Below are 18,949 nucleotides of genomic sequence, written 5' to 3' on the forward strand. Positions count from 1 at the left end.
TTTGGGAAAAATTGATCATAAAAATTATCAAAATTTTTTTTCATTTTCTTTGTATTTTTAGATTAACAAAAGCAGTGGTATTGTGGAAGCGTCACGGATCATGAATTTGTACCAGTTTATGCAGCTTTATAAAGACATCACAAGTCAAGCAGCAGGAGTATTGGCACAGAGCTCCACTTCTGAAGACCCTGATGAAAACTCATCATCTGTAACATCTTGTCAGGCTAGTCTTTGGATGGGAAGGTACACTGCATAAATACCATGTTTGTTTTATTTTCCAACATACAAACTACTGAAATCACATTCATGTTTTTGCTGGTGCTCTCCATGACACCTTAAATCACATTACTTTTTGTCACAGTTGATATTATATCCCAGATCTGCTTTTGGATTATTCTCTGTTTCAGGACATTGTTAGAATGCCAAATTAAAGAAAAACTAAAGTGGCTTGCACCAGGTGATGTTTCTGTCAACCCAGTTTCCATGAACCCACTCTCCGCCCTACCAGTTTGCATTTAATGACAAAGGATATAGTTACTACCCCTCTTATAATAGGCATTTAGGTTCTTATACAGTCAGAGCTCTTCAGAGAATTAGGTCCAAGAATCTGGCAAAACTATTCCAGTTTTTCTTAAAGGTATCTAATTGGAGCACTAACATTGTAAATATTGGCTCCAGGACTTGGCAGTCCATTCAGGAATGAGCAAGTAGTTGGTGCACATATTGCATGTACTGAGTTACTGGAAGGAAATGAAGTCAGCCAGCATTTTCTGTGATGGTGCTTGTTTACTCAGGCCTAATATATTATTGTTCTATCTAAACTTTCTTTTCCTTCTCTATAATGCTGTTGGTGTGTGAAAGCTCCCACCTGTTGCCATTTGACAACCAGGACCATGATTTAAATTTGTAAATGCCTCATTGGAAACAGGCTTACGTGGGTCCAGAAATGTTGACATCCTGTCGTAATTGTCATACAGGGTAGACAGCACAAATCTGTACTGACAGTGTCTTTTACCTTGAAGTTAAGAATATGACTAATAAGAACTTCCTTCTTATTGCTCCACTTACAGTTACATTTTCCTATCCATTCTTAACCAGCTGGTTTCCAAATACTATGTTGTAGGAAGATTGTATTTTAACTTATCATTTCCTGTTTATCTTTAATAGGATTGTTTGGTTTTCTAGGTTTGGGCTGTACAAGTGTTACTGATGCAATGCTAAATGAGTTTTAGAGTATTATAGGCAGCATTTGGGCTTATTTTTCCTTTATTTTGTAAAGTTAATCTTTCAAAGACAGGCATCTGATTTTCTGCTTTTTTTCCTCTCCCTCTTCAGAGTGGTGATTTTGTTTTTCAAAAGTATTTTGATAGTTGAGAATAGTATTTACTAGTAAATAGTATTTACTAAGCTCTATGGTAGCAAATGAATTGAAAGTATTACTCTTTTCTTATTGCAATCTTCGTAATGAAGGAGGTAAGAGTGTTATTCTTTTTCATGTGTCCTTGAAACTGGGAAACTCAATGCCTGATTGGTAGGTTAGGGCTGCTTCTTACCTTTGTATGTTTTTTTGTTGTTACACCCGAATATACTTTTACTTTATAGAAAAACAGACTTTTCAAGTTGCGGGGGATCTGAAGAGGTATTTATTTGGTACAGCCTTACACCTGGGGCCTACTTCTACTAGTGGTTTATATTTATTAAGTACTTATAGAGTATTAGGCATTGTGATGAGTGCTTTACATGTATAAACGCATTAAATCACAACAACCCCTATGGGAATACAATTATTGGTTCATTACAGATGTAGAAACGGGGGTTTAGACAAATAAATGACATGGCTAGAAATTGGCGTAGCTGAGGTTCACGTTCAGGCCTGTCTAGCAATACAGCCATGCTCATAACCTCTGCATTAGTACTCTCTGGTGCATGAAGATGCTGCGCTAGAATGCTTCTTAAACTTTGATATTCACTGGTTTTGAGAAGGAGCTCTACCAAGCTCCTGGGTGTTGTCACTACTGCTCATCCATGGATAGCAGTTTACATAGAGAGACTTCCCACATTTAGCCAAGTGGTAGTCCACCTTATACATGAACACCTGCAGTTGGATGGGACTCGTTGCCTCAGAAAGGCAAGCCTTTTGTTACACAAATGGCTTTAATCACTATGTAATTTTCCCTTTTGCATTATTTTCCTCAGAGACAAAATCTGGCTCTCCTGAGGCAGCACAGCACAGATTCTAGCACCAAATTGCTTGTGTTCAAATCCTGGCTCTACTCCTTACTGTGTCACTTGGAACAAGTTATTAAACTCTCTTTCCTCAGTTTCCTCATCTTTTAAAAGAGGAGGACAATATTAAAATCTACTTCATAGGACTCTTGAGAGAGTTGAGTTAATATATGTAAAATGCTTGGAACAATCCCTGGCCTATTAAAAAAAAAGTCTGTAAAAGTTAACTATCATTATTCTTAAATTATTACTGTATTCTGCTTATTTCAGTGACAGTGCCCTCTGGAAATCCACCAAACAAGCCTTTTCTCTCTTTCAGCCCTTCAAATACTTGAAAACAGTAATCAAATTTTCACTGAGCCTCTGTTCTCCAGGATAAGCCTCCCCAGTTCCTTCGGCCTTTTTTATATAGGTCTCTTCTACATCCCAGAGGCTTTCCTGGATGATCTTTTGTCAATTTGTCTTTCAGGGTAGGGGGCAGAGAACTGAATTCTCCACTTTACAAGTGGTCTAATAAGGACAAACAGAGCAAGACTCTTTCTCCTTCCTTCTTCTGGTCACTGTACTGCTAGGAAGGTAGCAAAAAAATCAAGGGAACATAGTACAGCTTCCACTGGCTGCTTCTGTGTCTCCTGTTCTTTCTTTTACCTCCATCCAGAATGCTGTTCTTTGTAGCCCTCTACTCCTCAGTTTTAAACTCTAACCTTCAGAACTCTGTCACTCATTATGGATTCAGTTATATTCTCTGCTACTGACACCCAAGTCCACATTCTTAGACATAAATTGTAAGCTTCTCAAGAGCAGAGACCCCAGTTCTTTGGGTCTGGCACAATACACAGCACCTAAAAGGCATTTAAACGTTGAAATGAATAGATATAGAAAAATTCAAATACATTAGATCCCCATCTATCTAGGTTTTCATTCAGTTTCCCCGTTTCAGTTCAGAGGCTGCCCTCTTTTATGCCTTGCTAAAGCATAGCATTTACTCTGTTACCACATCCTGATGATTTGTCTTTTGTAATGCCCCTTAGACCAGGCCCTAATTATCTCCCGGGTGGAATTGCTGAAATGAGGATCCGACTGGTGTTCCTTCCTCTCGACTGTCCTTCATACTGCTCTCCCAATTACTCTACTAAAGCATTATTACCAGTGGGGGTTCACTTTCGCCTTGACTAATAAGCTCTGTCAGAACAAGTTTAAACTTATTTTTTTGACATACAAGGATCAAATTATCTCTCCTATACTTAAGCAATTTTTTCTCTTATTTTTCTCCCCAGAACATCACGTCAGCCTCCTTGTTACACACATATACAGAGTTTTGGTGTTTTTTTCCTACCTCTGTGGTTTCGTTTATTCACACAAAATGTCCTCTGTCGAAATCCTATCATTTTTTTCTACCTCATCTTTCTGACAAGTTTGAAATATAGTCATTTCTTCCTTCTCTACTTAGCACTTACTACATGTAATGCACATTTGACATTTGCTTATTTTCTATATACAAACGGACAGATTTTAAAATACTATATCAATATCTTACATACAGTGGTATGAGCACAGCAGGGAATAAAAACATGTTAGAGATAGTTCCTACCCTTAAGAAGCTTATAGTCTAGTGACTATACTTAAAACAATTTTTGTGTAATTATAAAAGTAATACATTCTTTTTTTTCTAATTCCAGCAGAATCTTTTTTTTTTTTTAATTATTTTATTGGCTGTGTTGGGTCTTTATTGTGGTGCGCGGGCTCCTCATTGCCGTGGCTTCTCTTGTTGTGGAGCACAGGCTCTAGGCACGTGGGCTTCAGTAGTTGCAGCACATGGGCTCAATAGTTGTGGCTCACAGGCTCTAAAGCTCAGGCTCAATAGTTGTGGCACACAGGCTTAGTTGCTCCATGGTATGTGGGATCTGCCTGGAGCAGGGATGGAACCTGTGTCCCCTGCATTGGCAGGCAGATTCTCAACCACTGTGCCAGCTAGGAAGCCGAAAAGTAATACATTCTTGATGAAGAAAAACTGAAAATTACAGAATGCCACAAAGATTAAAAGCAAATTAAAATCACTTCAAGAAACATGTATTGAGAACCTAAGAGAAATTCTTTATATTCAAAGCGCTAACAGTTTATGGATAGACCAACCAATAAATAGCCAATTAAAATGCAGTATTTAAGTCCTTTAATTGAGGAAAATGTTGGTTTTGAGAGCATAGAGAAGATGGTATCTTGAGCTGAGTAACTGAGGTTGGAGTTTACCAAACTCACAGGAGTATCACAGGAAAGGAAAACACCACATACAAAGGCCCTTGGCTCATTCAGGGGCATTCTAAATTGTGGCTGGAGTAGAAGGTTCAACATCTCTTTTCTTCCCAAAATGAAAGAGCTCTTTGGACAAATAACTTTGCTTTCTATCTCTTTTGTATTTCATACAGCACCTGATCCTTAAGACTAAGCTGTTCTTTCACTTATATGCCCATTCTCAGCAGCAGCATAACAAGACCCTGATGGCAGGGTCCATATTTTAGAAAGTTTTGTATCCTGCATGGTGAATAAATCATATATTGGTTGAATTCATTTATAAAAATTCAGTATGATTTAAATGGGCTAAGTTATTTTCCATTTTTAGTCCATGTTTTCTTTTTAACCACCTCAGGATTTCTCTTTTATCCAGTCTTTTCTTTATGAAATTTGCCCTTCTAGTACTTCTTCGCCAATATATTTGCTATCCCTGAAAGATAAGTTAATTTACTCTGATATTGCATGAGTCATATTGTGCTTTATGTTGAGGGCATATAAATGCTTGATAATGCTTTTTAAGGCAATGGAAAGAAAGTTTACTGCACAGCGACAACAGAGAATGATATCATTGCTCCAGCTCAGTTTTCACGTTGCAGGGTAAAGCAGCTGACTGATGAGGAGGAGTGCTGTATCTGTATGGATGGTCGAGCTGACCTCATCCTGCCTTGTGCTCACAGCTTTTGTCAGAAGTGCATTGACAAGTGGTAAGTAATCTGCTGCCTTCATGGGTTAGGCCAAGGTCAAATGGGAGAGTGTATATGAATGCAAAATATTGTAGTTCAAAGAATGCAAAAATATTGTAGTTAAGTATAAGAGATTTTGTTCTTTAGCACTTTGGATTTTAAGACATGCCCCTTAGTGGTTAAAATATTTTTATACCTAAAGTTTATAAAATGTGGGGATGTATCTTAGTTTTGGCAATTTACTTTTGCTGTAAGGAGAATTGTGCCTGACTAGAGTCTAGAATCAAACATTTCCCCCTTTCTTCCTTTTTCCTCCTCATTTTTACATTTTTCCTTCATATATGATTAGAAAGAATAATATGAATCCTGAATATTGAATATTGGACCTGGAGAGAACTTTAGAGAACAGCTATTCAAGCTCATTATTTTACAAAATAAGAATCAAGCATTTAGGAGAATTTATAATTGACATGTAATAAACTACGTATATTTAAAGTACAGCTTGATGTATTTTGATATATCATATACCCGTACAAATCATCATCACAATCTAGGTAATGAACAAATCCTTCACCCCCAAAAGGTACCTCATGCCCATTGTAATGTCTCCTTCCCCCCACCCCTTCTTCTAGTCCCCAGACAACCACTAATATGCTTTCAATCACTATAAAACAATTTGGATTTTTTAGAATTTTTATAAATGGAATAATACAGTATGTACTCTTTTTTTGGTCTGGCTTTTTTCATTCATTATAATTACTGCAAGATTTACTTATGCTGTAGTCTGTGCCAGTAGCTCCTTCCTTTTTAGTGCTGAGTAGTATTCATTGTATGCATATACCACGGCTTATTTACCCATCCCCCCATTGATGGACATTGGGTTTTTTTCAGTTTTTGGCTATTACAAATAAAGCTGCTATATACATTTGTGGACAACTGCTTTTATGGACATACATTTTGTTTTTTTCTTGGATAAATACATACAAATGGAATGGCTAGACCATATGGTAGATATATGTTTAACTTTTTAAGAAACTGCCAACTGTTTTCCAAAGTGATTGTGCCATTTTAAACTCCCACCAGCAGTGTATGAACCTTCATACACCAGTTGCCCCACAACCTTGCCAGTACTTGGTATTCCCCAGTCCTTTTAATTGCAGCCATTCTAATAGATGTATAGTGGTATCTCATTTTAATTTGCTTTTCCATGACTGATGATGCTGAGCATCTCTTCTTATGCTAATTTGCCATCTGTGTGTATTTCATCTTTGGTGAAATACAGATTCATTCAGATCTTTTGGTGCAATACAGATTCATTCAGATCTTTGCCCATTTCTTTATTGGGTTGTTTTTGTATTTGAGAATTCTTTATGTATTATGCATACATGTCCTTTATCAGATATATGATTTGCAAATATTTTCTTCCACTCTGTGATTTATCTTTTCATTCTCTTAAGAATGTCTTTCAAAGAGTAGAAGTTTTTAATTTTGATCAAGCCCAGTTTCTCAGTTTGTGATTAATAGACAATGATTTTTAGTGTCATATCCAAGAAATCTTTGTGTAACCCAAAGTCACAAAGATTTTCTTCCATTTTTTCTTCCAAAAGATTTCTAGTTTTTAGGTTTTACATTTCGGTCTGTGATCCATTTTGAGTTAATTTTTGTATATGGTGTGAGGTATGGATCAGAAAATTTTTTATTTTACCCTTCTATGGCTTTCCAGTTGCTCCAGCACAATTTGTTGAAAAGACTATCTTCTTCACTAAATTGCCTCTGCACCTTTGTTGAAAATCATTTGTTAAAACACAGGTGAGTCTGTTTCTGGACTCTATTCTGTTCCATTGACCTATTGTCTAGGTTTGTAGATTAGTGTAGCTTTGTAAGTCTTAAAATCAGGGATTGTTAATCTTTCAACTGTGTTCTTCTTTTTCAAAGTTGTTTTGGCTTTTCTAGATCTTTTGCATTTCAGTGTGACTTTTATAATCAACTTGTCAATTTCTACAAAAAAGCTATAAGAATTTTGACTGGGATTGTGTTAAATAATATGGAAAGTGTTAACTTCTTAATAATGTTGTCTTCCAACCCACATCACAGTATATTTCTCCATTTATTTAGGTCTTCTTTAATTTCTGTCATTAATTTTTGTAGTTTCCAGTGTTGCATATCCTTGATAGATTGATCCCTAAGTATTTTATAATTTTATGCCACTTTAAATGGTATTTTTAAATTTCAGTTTCTGATTATTGTATTTCTATATACTAGCAATAAATATTTTGTGTATCAGTCTTATATCCTGCAACCTTACTGATTTATTTATTATAGCTTTTTTGTAGATTCCATAGGATTTTATTGAATGTCTGAAAAACACTTTTGAAAGATATTTTTTCTGGATATAGAATCCTGGACTGATAATATTTCTTCTCTCAGTACTTTAAGGACATTGCTCCACCCTTTTCTTGCTTACATCATTTCCTTTGAGAAATTTGCTCTCATCCTCATCTTTTTTCTCTGTAGGTAATTTTTTCCTCTGGCTGCTTTTAAGGTTTTTTCCTATATCACTGATTTTGAGCAATTTTATTTTGATGTGCCTTAGTTTTCTTCATGTTCCTTGTACTTAAGGTTCATTGAGCTCCTTGAATTTGTAGGTTGATAGTATTTTTTACTGAAATTTTTCAGCCAGTATTTTCTCAAATATTTCTTTTCTCTTTTGTCCCCTCTCCTTCTGAGACTCCAGTTACTCATGTATTAGACTACATGAGGTTGTCCCCACAGCTCACTGATGCTATTTTATCCTTCTTTTTTTGGGTCATTTTCTCTGTATTTCATTTTGGATAGTTAATATTGCTATAGCTTTTCAAATTCACTAATCTTTTTTTCCTGCAGTGTCTAACTTGCCATTAATCCCACCTAGTGTATTTTTTTCTTCAGGTATCTTAGTTTTCATCCAGAAGTTTAAATTTTTACTATCTTCCAGTCTCTGCTTAATATGTTTGGTCTTTCCTCTAGCTTTTTTAATATATAGAATATAATTTTCATAACCTTTCATTTTCTTGCTGCTAATTCTAAAATCTGTGTCAGTTCTGGATTAGTTTTGATGGATTTTTCTCTTCATTTTTGGTCATATTTTTATGATTCTTTGTATGACTGGTAGTTCTTAACTGGGTGCAGATGTGATTTTTTTTTTTTTGGCTTTTGGGGTACTGGTTATTTTTGTATTCCTATAAATATTCTTGAGCTTTGTTCTGGAATATAGTTACTTGGAAACAGTTTGATCCTTTTGAGTTTCGCTTTTATGGTCTGTTAGGCAGGACAAGAGCAATGTTTAGTTTAGAAGCTAATTATGCCCCACTAATGAGGCAAGCCTTCAGAGTACTTTACCCAGTGCTCCATGAATTATGAGGTTTTCCACTCTGGCCAGTGGAAACAGACAGTGTCTCAGGCCCTGTGTGAGCTTTGGTTACTGTTCCCTCAAGTCCTTTTGGGTGATTCCTCAGCCTCGAATAGCTTCCTCACATGCACACACTGATCATTACTCTACTGAATATATATATGGGGACCTCCAGGAGACTCTGGGAGTCTCCCTTTGTGTAGCTTTCTCCTCTCCAGTACTCTACCCTGTGAACTCTAGCTGCCTTGACTTCCTGAGGTTCCCAGCTCTGTCTTGTCAACTCAGGGAGTCCATGAGGCTCCATCTCAGTTTCCCCTGCTTGCTCTGTGGCCTGGAAACTCTCAAGGGCAGTAAGCTGGGCAGTTATAGGGCTCACCTTCTTTTGCTTCCCATCTCTCTGGGATTATAATCCTTTATAGTATTGGTAGTGTTGAAAACCATTATTTCATGTATTTTGTCCAGTGTTTTAGTTTTAAGTGGGAAGATGAATCTGGTCCCTATTGGCCAGAAATAGAAATCGACTGTTTTAAAATTGTGATTTTTGTGCACAGAAGAGCACACATAATTATCTTGAAAAATATCTCTGAGGAGCCAGAAATGAATCTGAATAATATATGCCAGCTCTACTTTCACATTTAGTTTTTGGAACAGATTTCTAAATTTTTGCACAAAAGCCAAAGAGCAATTGATATAATTTAATTACTTTGGTCTCAGACTTCACTGAGAGATGAAGAGAAAAATATTTGCCTCTATGACATGTTTCTGGCTCAAATATGTTATTTTTGAAATTTCTACAATAATGTTTGACAAGACAAAAAAAATCCCTTTGAGAAATAATATTAAGTGATTATAAGCTCTTTACTTTCCCCAAAATTATTCTGCATGTAAAGTTCATTTTTTATTTTAAATCTTGAATGCTTCCATTCCATTGTTTATAGCAGCAAAAGATAGGAAAAAACCTAAAAGTCCTTATATGGGAGATAAATTAAATGAATTATGGCCTATCCAAACAGTGTATGTTTATTTTGAATAGACAGCTCTAACATGTGCTGATACTTGTAAAAAGAGCAGTGATGTATAGACACACAGAAGCTTGTTCATGCCTAGTCTATCTCTAGAGGAATGTATAAGAAACTGGTAACAGTGGTTGCCCCTGGGGATAATTAATTAAAGATTGGCATAGGAGGAAGAGATATATTTTTCACTATATACTTTAATGCTGTTTACTTTAAAAAAAAACATGTACATGTATTACATTTCAAAACCATTTTTAAACACAAAAAGGAAACAAACTTTTTTATTTGACTTCTCCAATAGGAGTGATCGACACAGGAATTGCCCTATTTGTCGCCTACAGATGACGGGAGCAAATGAATCTTGGGTGGTGTCAGATGCACCCACTGAAGATGACATGGCTAACTATATTCTTAACATGGCTGATGAGGCAGGCCAGCCCCATAGGCCATGACCTTGAGGTGAAACATTCTGTTGCTATGTGGGCTACAAACACTTTGATCGTGGGGGAAGAATGCAGGGACGCAGAGAAATCAGTTTTCCCCACCCTTTTATTTTCACTATTCTGACAATTTTTCCATTTCTTTTGATAAATTTTCCATGTCTTCCATTTATGGTAAACTAAAATTTGCTACTGTTTTAGACCATATTTTCCTATTATTTATCTGTTCTAATATATATTAGGACTAATTGCTCTTGAATCCTTTGCTGAAATAACAGCAACATTTCCAGGGGCTTCTGAAACACTGTTATTTTTCAGGACAAGAGTATTCTCGAATCTGTTTAGTTAGGTTTAAAATAAACCTTGAATGTTAGAAAGCTGTAGCCGAGAGAAAATCTTAAATGACCGAAAATGTAGAATATATCAAAGTGCATGTTACTGCTTAAATTAGTCTTTCTGCTGGAATCTAAGGAGTATGTGTGCCCCCTTGTGGTTACCTGTTGCTCCTTTAATAGTTTTTACTTGAAATAACCCACAGTTATTTCATAACTAACAGTGTGTTTTGGAACGACCTGTTTTTTACTTAAAAGTCTTCCCCCCTCCTCCATGCTGTATAATTTGGGTGAGGACTATAAATGTGGGCAGGACTTTCTGCTGGGGAATCTTCTTGGCTCTTCTGGAAATGCTTTGGGACACTGTTCTAAATAGCTTTTCATAATCCTTATGCATCTTGGAGTTTCAGATGGAAATTTTTCTTCATCACAGACCCTGAGTTTTATGTCCAAATTATAAGTCATTCAGTATCAGTGTATGGTGCTTTTATTTTCTTAATTTGAAGGCATCTTTTTGAGGTCCCAAAGTCTTCAAATTTCTTAGATTGAGAAAAGAAAATTGGGTGTAGCCTTTTAACCATATGTACATAAAACACCTCTGAAAATTAGCAGATAATCTGACTTTCTTATGTTTCACTGCATTCATTTGAAATACTCTGAAGGAGTACAGTTATCATGTTCAGTGGCACTTGAACCATTTTTTTAACATTTCGCTTATAAAGTAAAATTTTTTATTTTATGCTAAACCGTAACGTTTCAGCACATAATAAGCTAGGGCCTGATGTCTTTAAAAAGTATTTTAACATTCCATGTAACTTTTCTGATTTATTGTTGGTAAATTGCAAATATTACTATTTTCCAGAGTACCAAAGTATACAATTTAAGTTGCTGCTTATTGACAGCAGAATTTTCGGATACTAGGGATTTTAATAGGCATGCAGATGAAGTAATTCATTTTTAGGAAAAATGTCTGACCAAAGGTAACTTGATCTTACCCCAAAATACTGAGAATTGGTTGACATTCATGATGGGGGCAGCTCAGTACAAAACAACTAGATATTTGCTATGGATGTTTATGCAGGCGGAGTACTGGGGGCTCTATCCTGTGAGCACGCTTGATGGCTTGTGACCTAGAGAAAGCCCCTTCCTCTGGTTTGTAGGTTCTTACTTTAGAAACAGACTTTATCTATGATTTTCACTATTTTAGCAGTAGAACTTTTTTTTCCAAGTAAAAAATCTTACTCAGAACCCCTACACACACGTGCTGCACAGGCATCCACACACACCCCCACCCCACTATATAGCATTATAAATTTCCTTATATAAACTTTATACACCATAATAAGTAAATATTTATGAAGTCAACCAACAAAAACGTGTTAATACACTGGTGATTACCAGTATATTGGAAATTGATGCGTAATACAGTTGTATGATGGGACTTTTTTTCTCCAAAAAAATTTTAATTAAATTCAAGTCAAAATCCAGAACTCTGAATCTCCCCCGTGGATTCTTACTACTCCATGGACTATATTTTGTAAACCTTGAGATAGAGAACCCTCTGAGGTGTTTTCTAGCGCTAAGATTTTAAATTGTCTTTTTGGATTAGATTTGCTGGATCTCATTCAGATCGCCCAATTTAAGAATGTTTCTGAAAATGAACAAAGTTGCTCTACAGATTTTTGGATCTTTCCAGGTGTAGCCAATGATTTTATCCCCCAGAATCCTTCACCTTTCAAGGAATTATTTAACAGTGAGGCCAGTGACTTGATATGGCCCAAACCTTTTTATTTTCCAATATAAGCTCCAAGACACTAACTGATCTACTGTGAAATATGTTTTTACTAGCCTTATCCAATAATGAGCACAGTTTTTTGCTTACTCCATTAAACTGGGTGATAATTCTTCAGATGTGAATGTTAGGTAGGTTCTATTGTAATAACTAATCATAAAAGTTGTAAATTTGTTTAATGGATGAAGTGTATATGTTTTGTATTCTGTACAGCTTGTCTTTTTTAAATATGAAGTACTTAAATGCACTTACTATGATAGGAAATATGTGTGCCTTCTAGAATTTATGCAGTTTCATGAACTCTTAAGAAATTTGTTTTATAAGTTATAAAGTTTCCCTATCTTAACTCAGTAACAAAGAGTTTACTCATAATAATGTGGAACTTTGATTTGAGAAAGTGGATTTGACTGTGTACTGAATTTAGAAGTTGACAATAATAGTATCTGTTTTATTCTTAGGGCAGACTGACATATTGTGCAATAAATAATCTTTAGCAAGTAAATTTTAACTAATTAAAGAGATTTTTTTTCTTATCTACTAAGTGTTTATATTCCTTAGAGGACTGTTTTATATTGTGCTATGGGGGACTGTGATGTTTTTGTGTTGTTTTAAAACTCATTTCAAATTAGACTTGATTTCCTTATACCTAATATATATATAGGTAATAAGGCTGCTTGAAAATATCTTTTGGTTCAGTGATTTTTATCATTGGGAAGTTGGATTCATTAAAAAGCAGTCCAAAGAATTTGCACTTATAACTGGTTTTTCCTTCAAGTCCAGCCTATTTTATCTAGGAATAAGAAAGCTACTTGGAGATTAGGGAAATCAGCTGATCACCCACATTTATAATGGACAGCACAATGACAATATAATATAAACAGTTAGCAACAGACTTTCATTTGTTTTCCTTTCTTTTGTTACCCTACTGGATAGTAAAAATAATCGATGAAATACTTCACCCTATTTAAGGGTAGTTTTGATGTTTACCTTGTAAGATATTTTGTAAAACAAAAGGATGTAATTAGAGAAGCAGGCTAGAATCTTTGTGCTGAGAAGTGGAAAGCCATTTATAAGAAGGAGTAGCAGTTTATAAATAATGTATATCGTCATGGAGAAGTACACACTTTGGTATCAAAGACTTTTCAAAAGCCCCCTAAGAGATATCTTGATAATCTTGCAGCTGTTTACAGTCTCTCTGTCATCCTCTGTGTTTCTAATAAGGTATTTCTTTAGAGGTTGAAGGTATAAAAATTTTCAAGGAACTGTGTCTGATGAGTGTTCCTTTTATTGCAGTTAGTTATACTTGTTCTTTAGAACAGTCATAGTTCAGGTGGAGAATACCTAGGTTTATTACCAACATATCACCTTCAGTTGTGTCTGCAAACCCAGAGAAAGGTCAATATTGTTTCACCAACACAGCACTCAGAAACAAGTAAAAAGAAAGTTACAGGGGTGTGCTTTCAACTCTGCTTTATCCAAGGTAAGAGAAAGTAAAGGCCCAGGACAGGCGTTGGTAAATACCAACCCAGGAACTGTGATTGGTTTTTATGAGACAAAGGACAATAACATTGATCATTTCAACAATACAGTTTGAAGTAACACATAACGTGAAACTTGAGCCTTTTTGAGGAAGCAAGGGATAACATACCTCAAAAACACTCTTTTAGAAACGTGGGCCAGTATACAATTGGCTTTGATTCCAGCCGTGATCACAAAAGAAAGAGATCCACCCAAAAAAGCCAATTAGGTACAGTGATGTAATAAAAGTGCACAGTGCTATAGAAAAAGGTATCTGAAAAGCTTTCAGGACAGGTAAAATCCAACAGGTGTTGGCTGAACAGACTGAAGTTATATCCAGGGAGAAGGAAATGACCATGTGAGGCTTTGCTCATGAACTGTTACAGCAGAAGTTAGAGAAAAAGAGCAAAGGTTTACCTTCTGGGTTTTCCAAGCTTCACTTTGAAATTCTGAGTTTTCCTAGTGAATGTCATCCTTATCTGAGTCTTAGTAAAAAGATAAATTAGTAGTTACTATTGATAGCTTTTCATGATGCCCATCTTTTCTTAAAAACTTAAAGATTTGCCTAAAATAGTTTAAAACTATTGAGCCACAGTCCTAATAGACTTTATTTAATAATTAAAAAATACTTGATACAGATAAAATGACAATGAAAAACTGTACAGTGCTTGCTATAAGGGGAAATGTATACAAATGGCTTTTCAAAAATAATGAATGCTTAAGATAAATGCTCGGTTTTCATTCAGTTTCATGATTAGCTGTAAGATAGCATATGTTCGCCTAGTAAGACTACATTTATTGTTCTGTATACTAAGTTGACCAGTGGAGGGGACAGGCATTATGAAGTAACAAGACAAGACAATCTAAAGTCAGGTAAGCATTTTCACAGGCAAAAATAGGGTTCTTCTAACTTTGTAATGATTCAGAAGGGCTCCCTGTAGTCTGCATTTGCCCACAGCGATAGACAGGAAGGTCCTTGAGCAGCTTATTGAGTACCAGGAGCACACATCCTTAAAAAGTTGCCAAAAGAGGAAATTCATTCAGTTATTTAATATACACATTTATTGAGCACCTACTATGTGCCAGGCACTAGTAACACAGATAAAGAGTACATTGGTAAAGCTTAAATTCAGACTGGTCTTTAAAAATGCTTTCTACCTGGCCCCTGGGACCACTTATATCTTCTGAAGAAGTCTGCATATTAGGTAAAGGAGAGATTGCACCTTGTGAGGGAAAAAAACACCAGGTTACAGTGATTAAAAAAAAAAATCTAAATTTGTGAGGCCTGATGGAATAGTGGGGAAAGGACTGGATTAGGATTAGGGAAACCTAGTTCACGTCTCTGGCCCTAACTCTTCATAAGTAAAATGATAATCGGGCTACAATCATAGAATATTAGAGGCAAAAAGAACAGAGGTCACCTAGTCCTGTGCTTTTCAAAGTCCTTAGTTCAAATGTAAATACAAGAAGCCCCAATGTAAAACTGATGAAAGCAGAGTCACCTTGAAGAAGTAAAAGCAGCGCCCCAGAGCCTCACTCCCTGCTGCCCACCCCTGCCCTGAAGTGGTCCAGGAGGGGAACTCACAGGACACTGCTTGAAAAACACTCATATAGTCCAAACCCTAACCTTTCAGATGCAAAATAGGAGTGATGGTTTTGATGTGAATATTTGGTTTCCTAAATAGAAAGGGAGGAAGGCTAAATAAAAGTTTTAACAACATTTTTTAAAAAATGCAAAAAAGGAAGTTTTCTAATTTTCTTGAAGTAGCTCCTTTATGAAAGAGAACTTTGAAATAGATTTTAAGGCAGCCAGCCAGTCCGAGGCTGAAATGAACAACTACCAACTAGTCTGCAGGGCCTACAGAGAGGACTATGGCAGAAAACCACACAGACCTCAGGTCAGTGGGCATTGGACCATGTGAGATCCTGGCCCCAACAATGCAGGCATTAGCACTTCCAAGAGAAACATTTGGAAAATTAGGAATAAGTACAGACAAGTGTCCAACTCCCAGATCCCCAAGGAGTCACCATCTATTACTCAAAAATATTAACAGAAGCGGGCATGTTAGACCTTAAAGTGAACAGTGCAACCAAAAATCACTAGTTTGAAAGTTCTTCACAGGCATCCTCTCCATGGAGGACAGTTTGGTATCTTGACCACTGTTAATCACAGTAGACTTGAAATTAAACCAAAAAGTTAAAATGCATGTCCAGTGCTTGACTAGTTGGTCAGGGCCATGATCTCTTCCGATTTCATGGCATCAGACAGGAAGCTGAGCTCATTGCACAAGGTCTCGTATCGGAACGCCATCCGGATCTGAGCAACATTTGTCTTTCGAATATCATTTCCTTCAGGTCCTTCTTTATAGTAATTTTGTCCCAGAAATTTTTGCTTTTCCTGTGCACCAAGAGAAATACAAATGAAACAATATACCTTAGATTCACTTTCTGTATCCACATGGCAGCTCTGACATTAGCCACACCAAATCAGGCTAGTCCATCAAGACATCTTTCCCCACAGAGCTCTTACAGAATTCCTCCTGGCCTCACTATCCTCGAGGATGTCACCCTGACAACCACATTGATTCCCTTCATTTCCGACTGTGCTTTCCTTGACCAGAAAGACAAGAACCACAAAAGCTGCTGGCAATAAAGAAAGCAGCGTGAAGGCGTGAAAACTCTAGCAAATCTCTCCCAAGAGCTGACAAGGGCACACAGGTGTGTCTGAGGGGAGCCAGTCCAAGGAACCAAGTCCCCACAAAATGGATCTTGAGCCTTAACTCTTGTCTGCATCAGCATCCAACAAGAGCGGCAGGATGCAGCCCTCTCCCTATACCAGTGACACTGCCCAGGAGAAGTGGCGAGGAACCTAAGACAGCATCTGGAGCAATGGTTCTCAACCCTGGCTCCACATCAGAATCACCTAGGGAGCTATTAAAAAAAAAAATACCGACATCTGGGTCCCATCCCTAGAGTTTTTCTATTCAATCTGGGTACTATTCACCTATTAAAAAAAGTATTGAGTGCCTACTAGGTGCCAGGGTCTATCCTAGGCTCCAGGGATATAATGCTGAACTTACATTCTAGAAGGCAAGACAGAAAAACACACGACTACATACGGCAGTGTCATATAGTAGTAAATGTTATGAAGAAAAACAGACCAAAGGGATGCAGAATGGGTGATCAGGGAAGGCCTCTCTGAGGAGGTGACATTTGAGCAGAGGTCTGAAAAAGGTGACAGAACAGCCATGAAAATTCAGGAGTCTCCCCAGTGTTCTACCCTAAAACAAGAGTTTTCAGGGTGACAGAGACCTTGCTTGTTCCATTCATCCCCAGTCGCAGGGCCAATAAAGTGCCTGGCACACAGGCACCTGATGTACATGTGTTGAAAGGACAGGAGGGACAGGACAGTGCCATTACAAGGCTTACCTGATGCGAGAGGCCACTCTGCAGCACGCTGTTCCTGGCGATCTCACACAGATCACACGTGCTCAGCTTCCACACTTGAGCCGCAATTGCATATTCTTCCATAAGGGCTTCCTAGATTCCCCCCCAAGTAAATGTGTTAGATGGGAAACTGTCCATTTCAGTGCTTCACATATTTTCCAAGCTAGAAACATCAGACTGGCATTGCAGATTTCATTTTTCTTTAACGACTGGCACCTGGATAATCAAACTACCCCGCCCCATGCCGCTTGAATTACAAACTCCCGAAATCTTTTTTGTGTGAAAGATCAGATATATCAAAGAATGCCTACAGATTTATCTGCTGACCAACACATGTTCCAAGCCCTACACCCACTCTATAACCTTGCTTAGTATTTAACATATTTTCTTAGGCTTGTCCAAAATAAAAGTTAATCTGAGTAAAGTGCTAAGGACAGAGATGGAACATTAAATAGGAATGAGAAGTGATCAAGGATCGGTAGTGAGACAGTGTTAGGCCAGAAGGATTTGGGTTTGAGCTGTGCTTTTGCTTTGTCTTCTGGGATGTGAAATATCTGACACTTATCACAAGCCCTTCCATCACCTCTTTGCCACATCATTGCCTCTGTATCCTAGAGCAGTGGTTCTGAAAACATGGTACCAGCATTCCTGAGGGTCCCCAAGGCCTTTTGAAAGGTCCTCCCTTTTCCAACTATGTATTTTGTGAGGCAAGATTTCTTCATACACTTTGATAAAAACAATTTATCACAACAGACAGACTGCAGAAGCAGAGATGAGAATCCAGCTGCCTTTTTAAACTAGACATTAAAGAGATTTGGAAAAATGTAAAGCAGTGCCATTCTCGGTATTTTTGTTAAAATCTGCAGAAATACGCTTATTTCTCATAAAAAATTGCTAACTGTGTTAACATTTAATGATATATTAGTGTTATTTTTACACGAGTTAATATTTTTCAATTTCACACAGTTAAGTATCACTAGATACAAGGCACGTCAACCACAGCTCTCAGAGGGCCTCAGTTCTTCAGAATATAAAGGGGTCCTGAGACCAGAAGCTTGGAGCCTGTCCTAGAAGACCCAGGCACTTCTATTTTTACTAATCCGTGGCTGGTCTCATCAGTACCACCTAAACGTGCTCGTACACTAGTGACTGGTCCCCATGCATGGCATCGCCTTCCCTTCCTCTTTGCTTTCCCAGAGATCCACAGTGTGCTGGTAATATCAGTGCTAACAAAAATGGTGGCTAGGGCTTCCTAGGTGGCGCAGTGGTTGAGAATCCGCCTGCCAATGCAGGGGACACAGGTTCCATCCCTGCTCCAGGAAGATCCCACATGCCGCAGAGCAACTAAGCCCGTGCGCCACAACTATTGAGCCTGCGCTTTAGAGCCCATGAGCCACAACTATTGAGCCCATGTGCTGCAACTACTGAAGCCCATGCGCCTAGAGCCCGTGCTTCCGCAACAAAAGAAGCCACGGCAACAAGGAGCCCACACACCATATGAAGAGTAGCTGCCACTCACCGCAACTAAAAAGAAAGCCCGCGCACAGCAAAAAAGACCCAACACAGCCAATAAAATAAATAAATAAATTTATAAAAAAAAAATGGTGGCTCACATCTTTAATGCATGCTGTACACAGACACTATATTAGACTCTCTGATTCATTATCTTAATGAATCCTCACAATAAGGTGCAGGTGAACATAGGGACAATGTTATCCCTATTTTACACATGAAGAGGGCTAAAATACAGAGAGGTCAAGTAACTACCAACATCACAGAGCTAGTGATTATCAAAGAAGGAGAACATGAAAGGCAAAG

At 37.3% G+C, this 18,949-nt stretch overlaps 2 protein-coding genes across 16 annotated transcripts in view; one reads left to right on the forward strand and one right to left on the reverse strand.

Moving 5' to 3' along the window:
• RNF141 (ring finger protein 141) overlaps positions 1 to 12,668 on the forward strand; it is a 49,314-nt gene extending 36,646 nt beyond the window's left edge. For all 5 annotated transcript variants that reach the window (XM_057695768.1, XM_057695770.1, XM_057695769.1 and 2 more), the window contains 3 exons: positions 62 to 243; positions 5,112 to 5,219; positions 9,904 to 12,668. In XM_057695768.1, coding sequence (XP_057551751.1) covers positions 62 to 243; positions 5,112 to 5,219; positions 9,904 to 10,054 — 441 coding nt within the window. In that variant the 3' untranslated portion in view covers positions 10,055 to 12,668. The remainder of the gene's footprint in view (positions 1 to 61; positions 244 to 5,111; positions 5,220 to 9,903) is intronic.
• Positions 12,669 to 14,274: 1,606 nt separating this feature from the next.
• The window catches only part of AMPD3 (adenosine monophosphate deaminase 3), a 47,883-nt gene continuing 43,208 nt past the window's right edge, over positions 14,275 to 18,949 (reverse strand). For 10 of the 11 annotated variants that reach the window (XM_057695760.1, XM_057695758.1, XM_057695756.1 and 7 more), the window contains 2 exons: positions 17,114 to 17,224; positions 14,275 to 16,082 (listed from right to left, as the gene is read on the reverse strand). In XM_057695760.1, coding sequence (XP_057551743.1) covers positions 15,906 to 16,082; positions 17,114 to 17,224 — 288 coding nt within the window. In that variant the 3' untranslated portion in view covers positions 14,275 to 15,905. Of the gene's footprint in view, positions 16,083 to 17,109; positions 17,225 to 18,949 lie in introns of those variants that run through there. The other variant, XM_057695763.1, reaches the window with a different exon arrangement.

This window comes from Hippopotamus amphibius, chromosome 9, assembly GCF_030028045.1.
Source record: "Hippopotamus amphibius kiboko isolate mHipAmp2 chromosome 9, mHipAmp2.hap2, whole genome shotgun sequence".
Lineage (NCBI taxonomy): Eukaryota > Metazoa > Chordata > Mammalia > Artiodactyla > Hippopotamidae > Hippopotamus > Hippopotamus amphibius.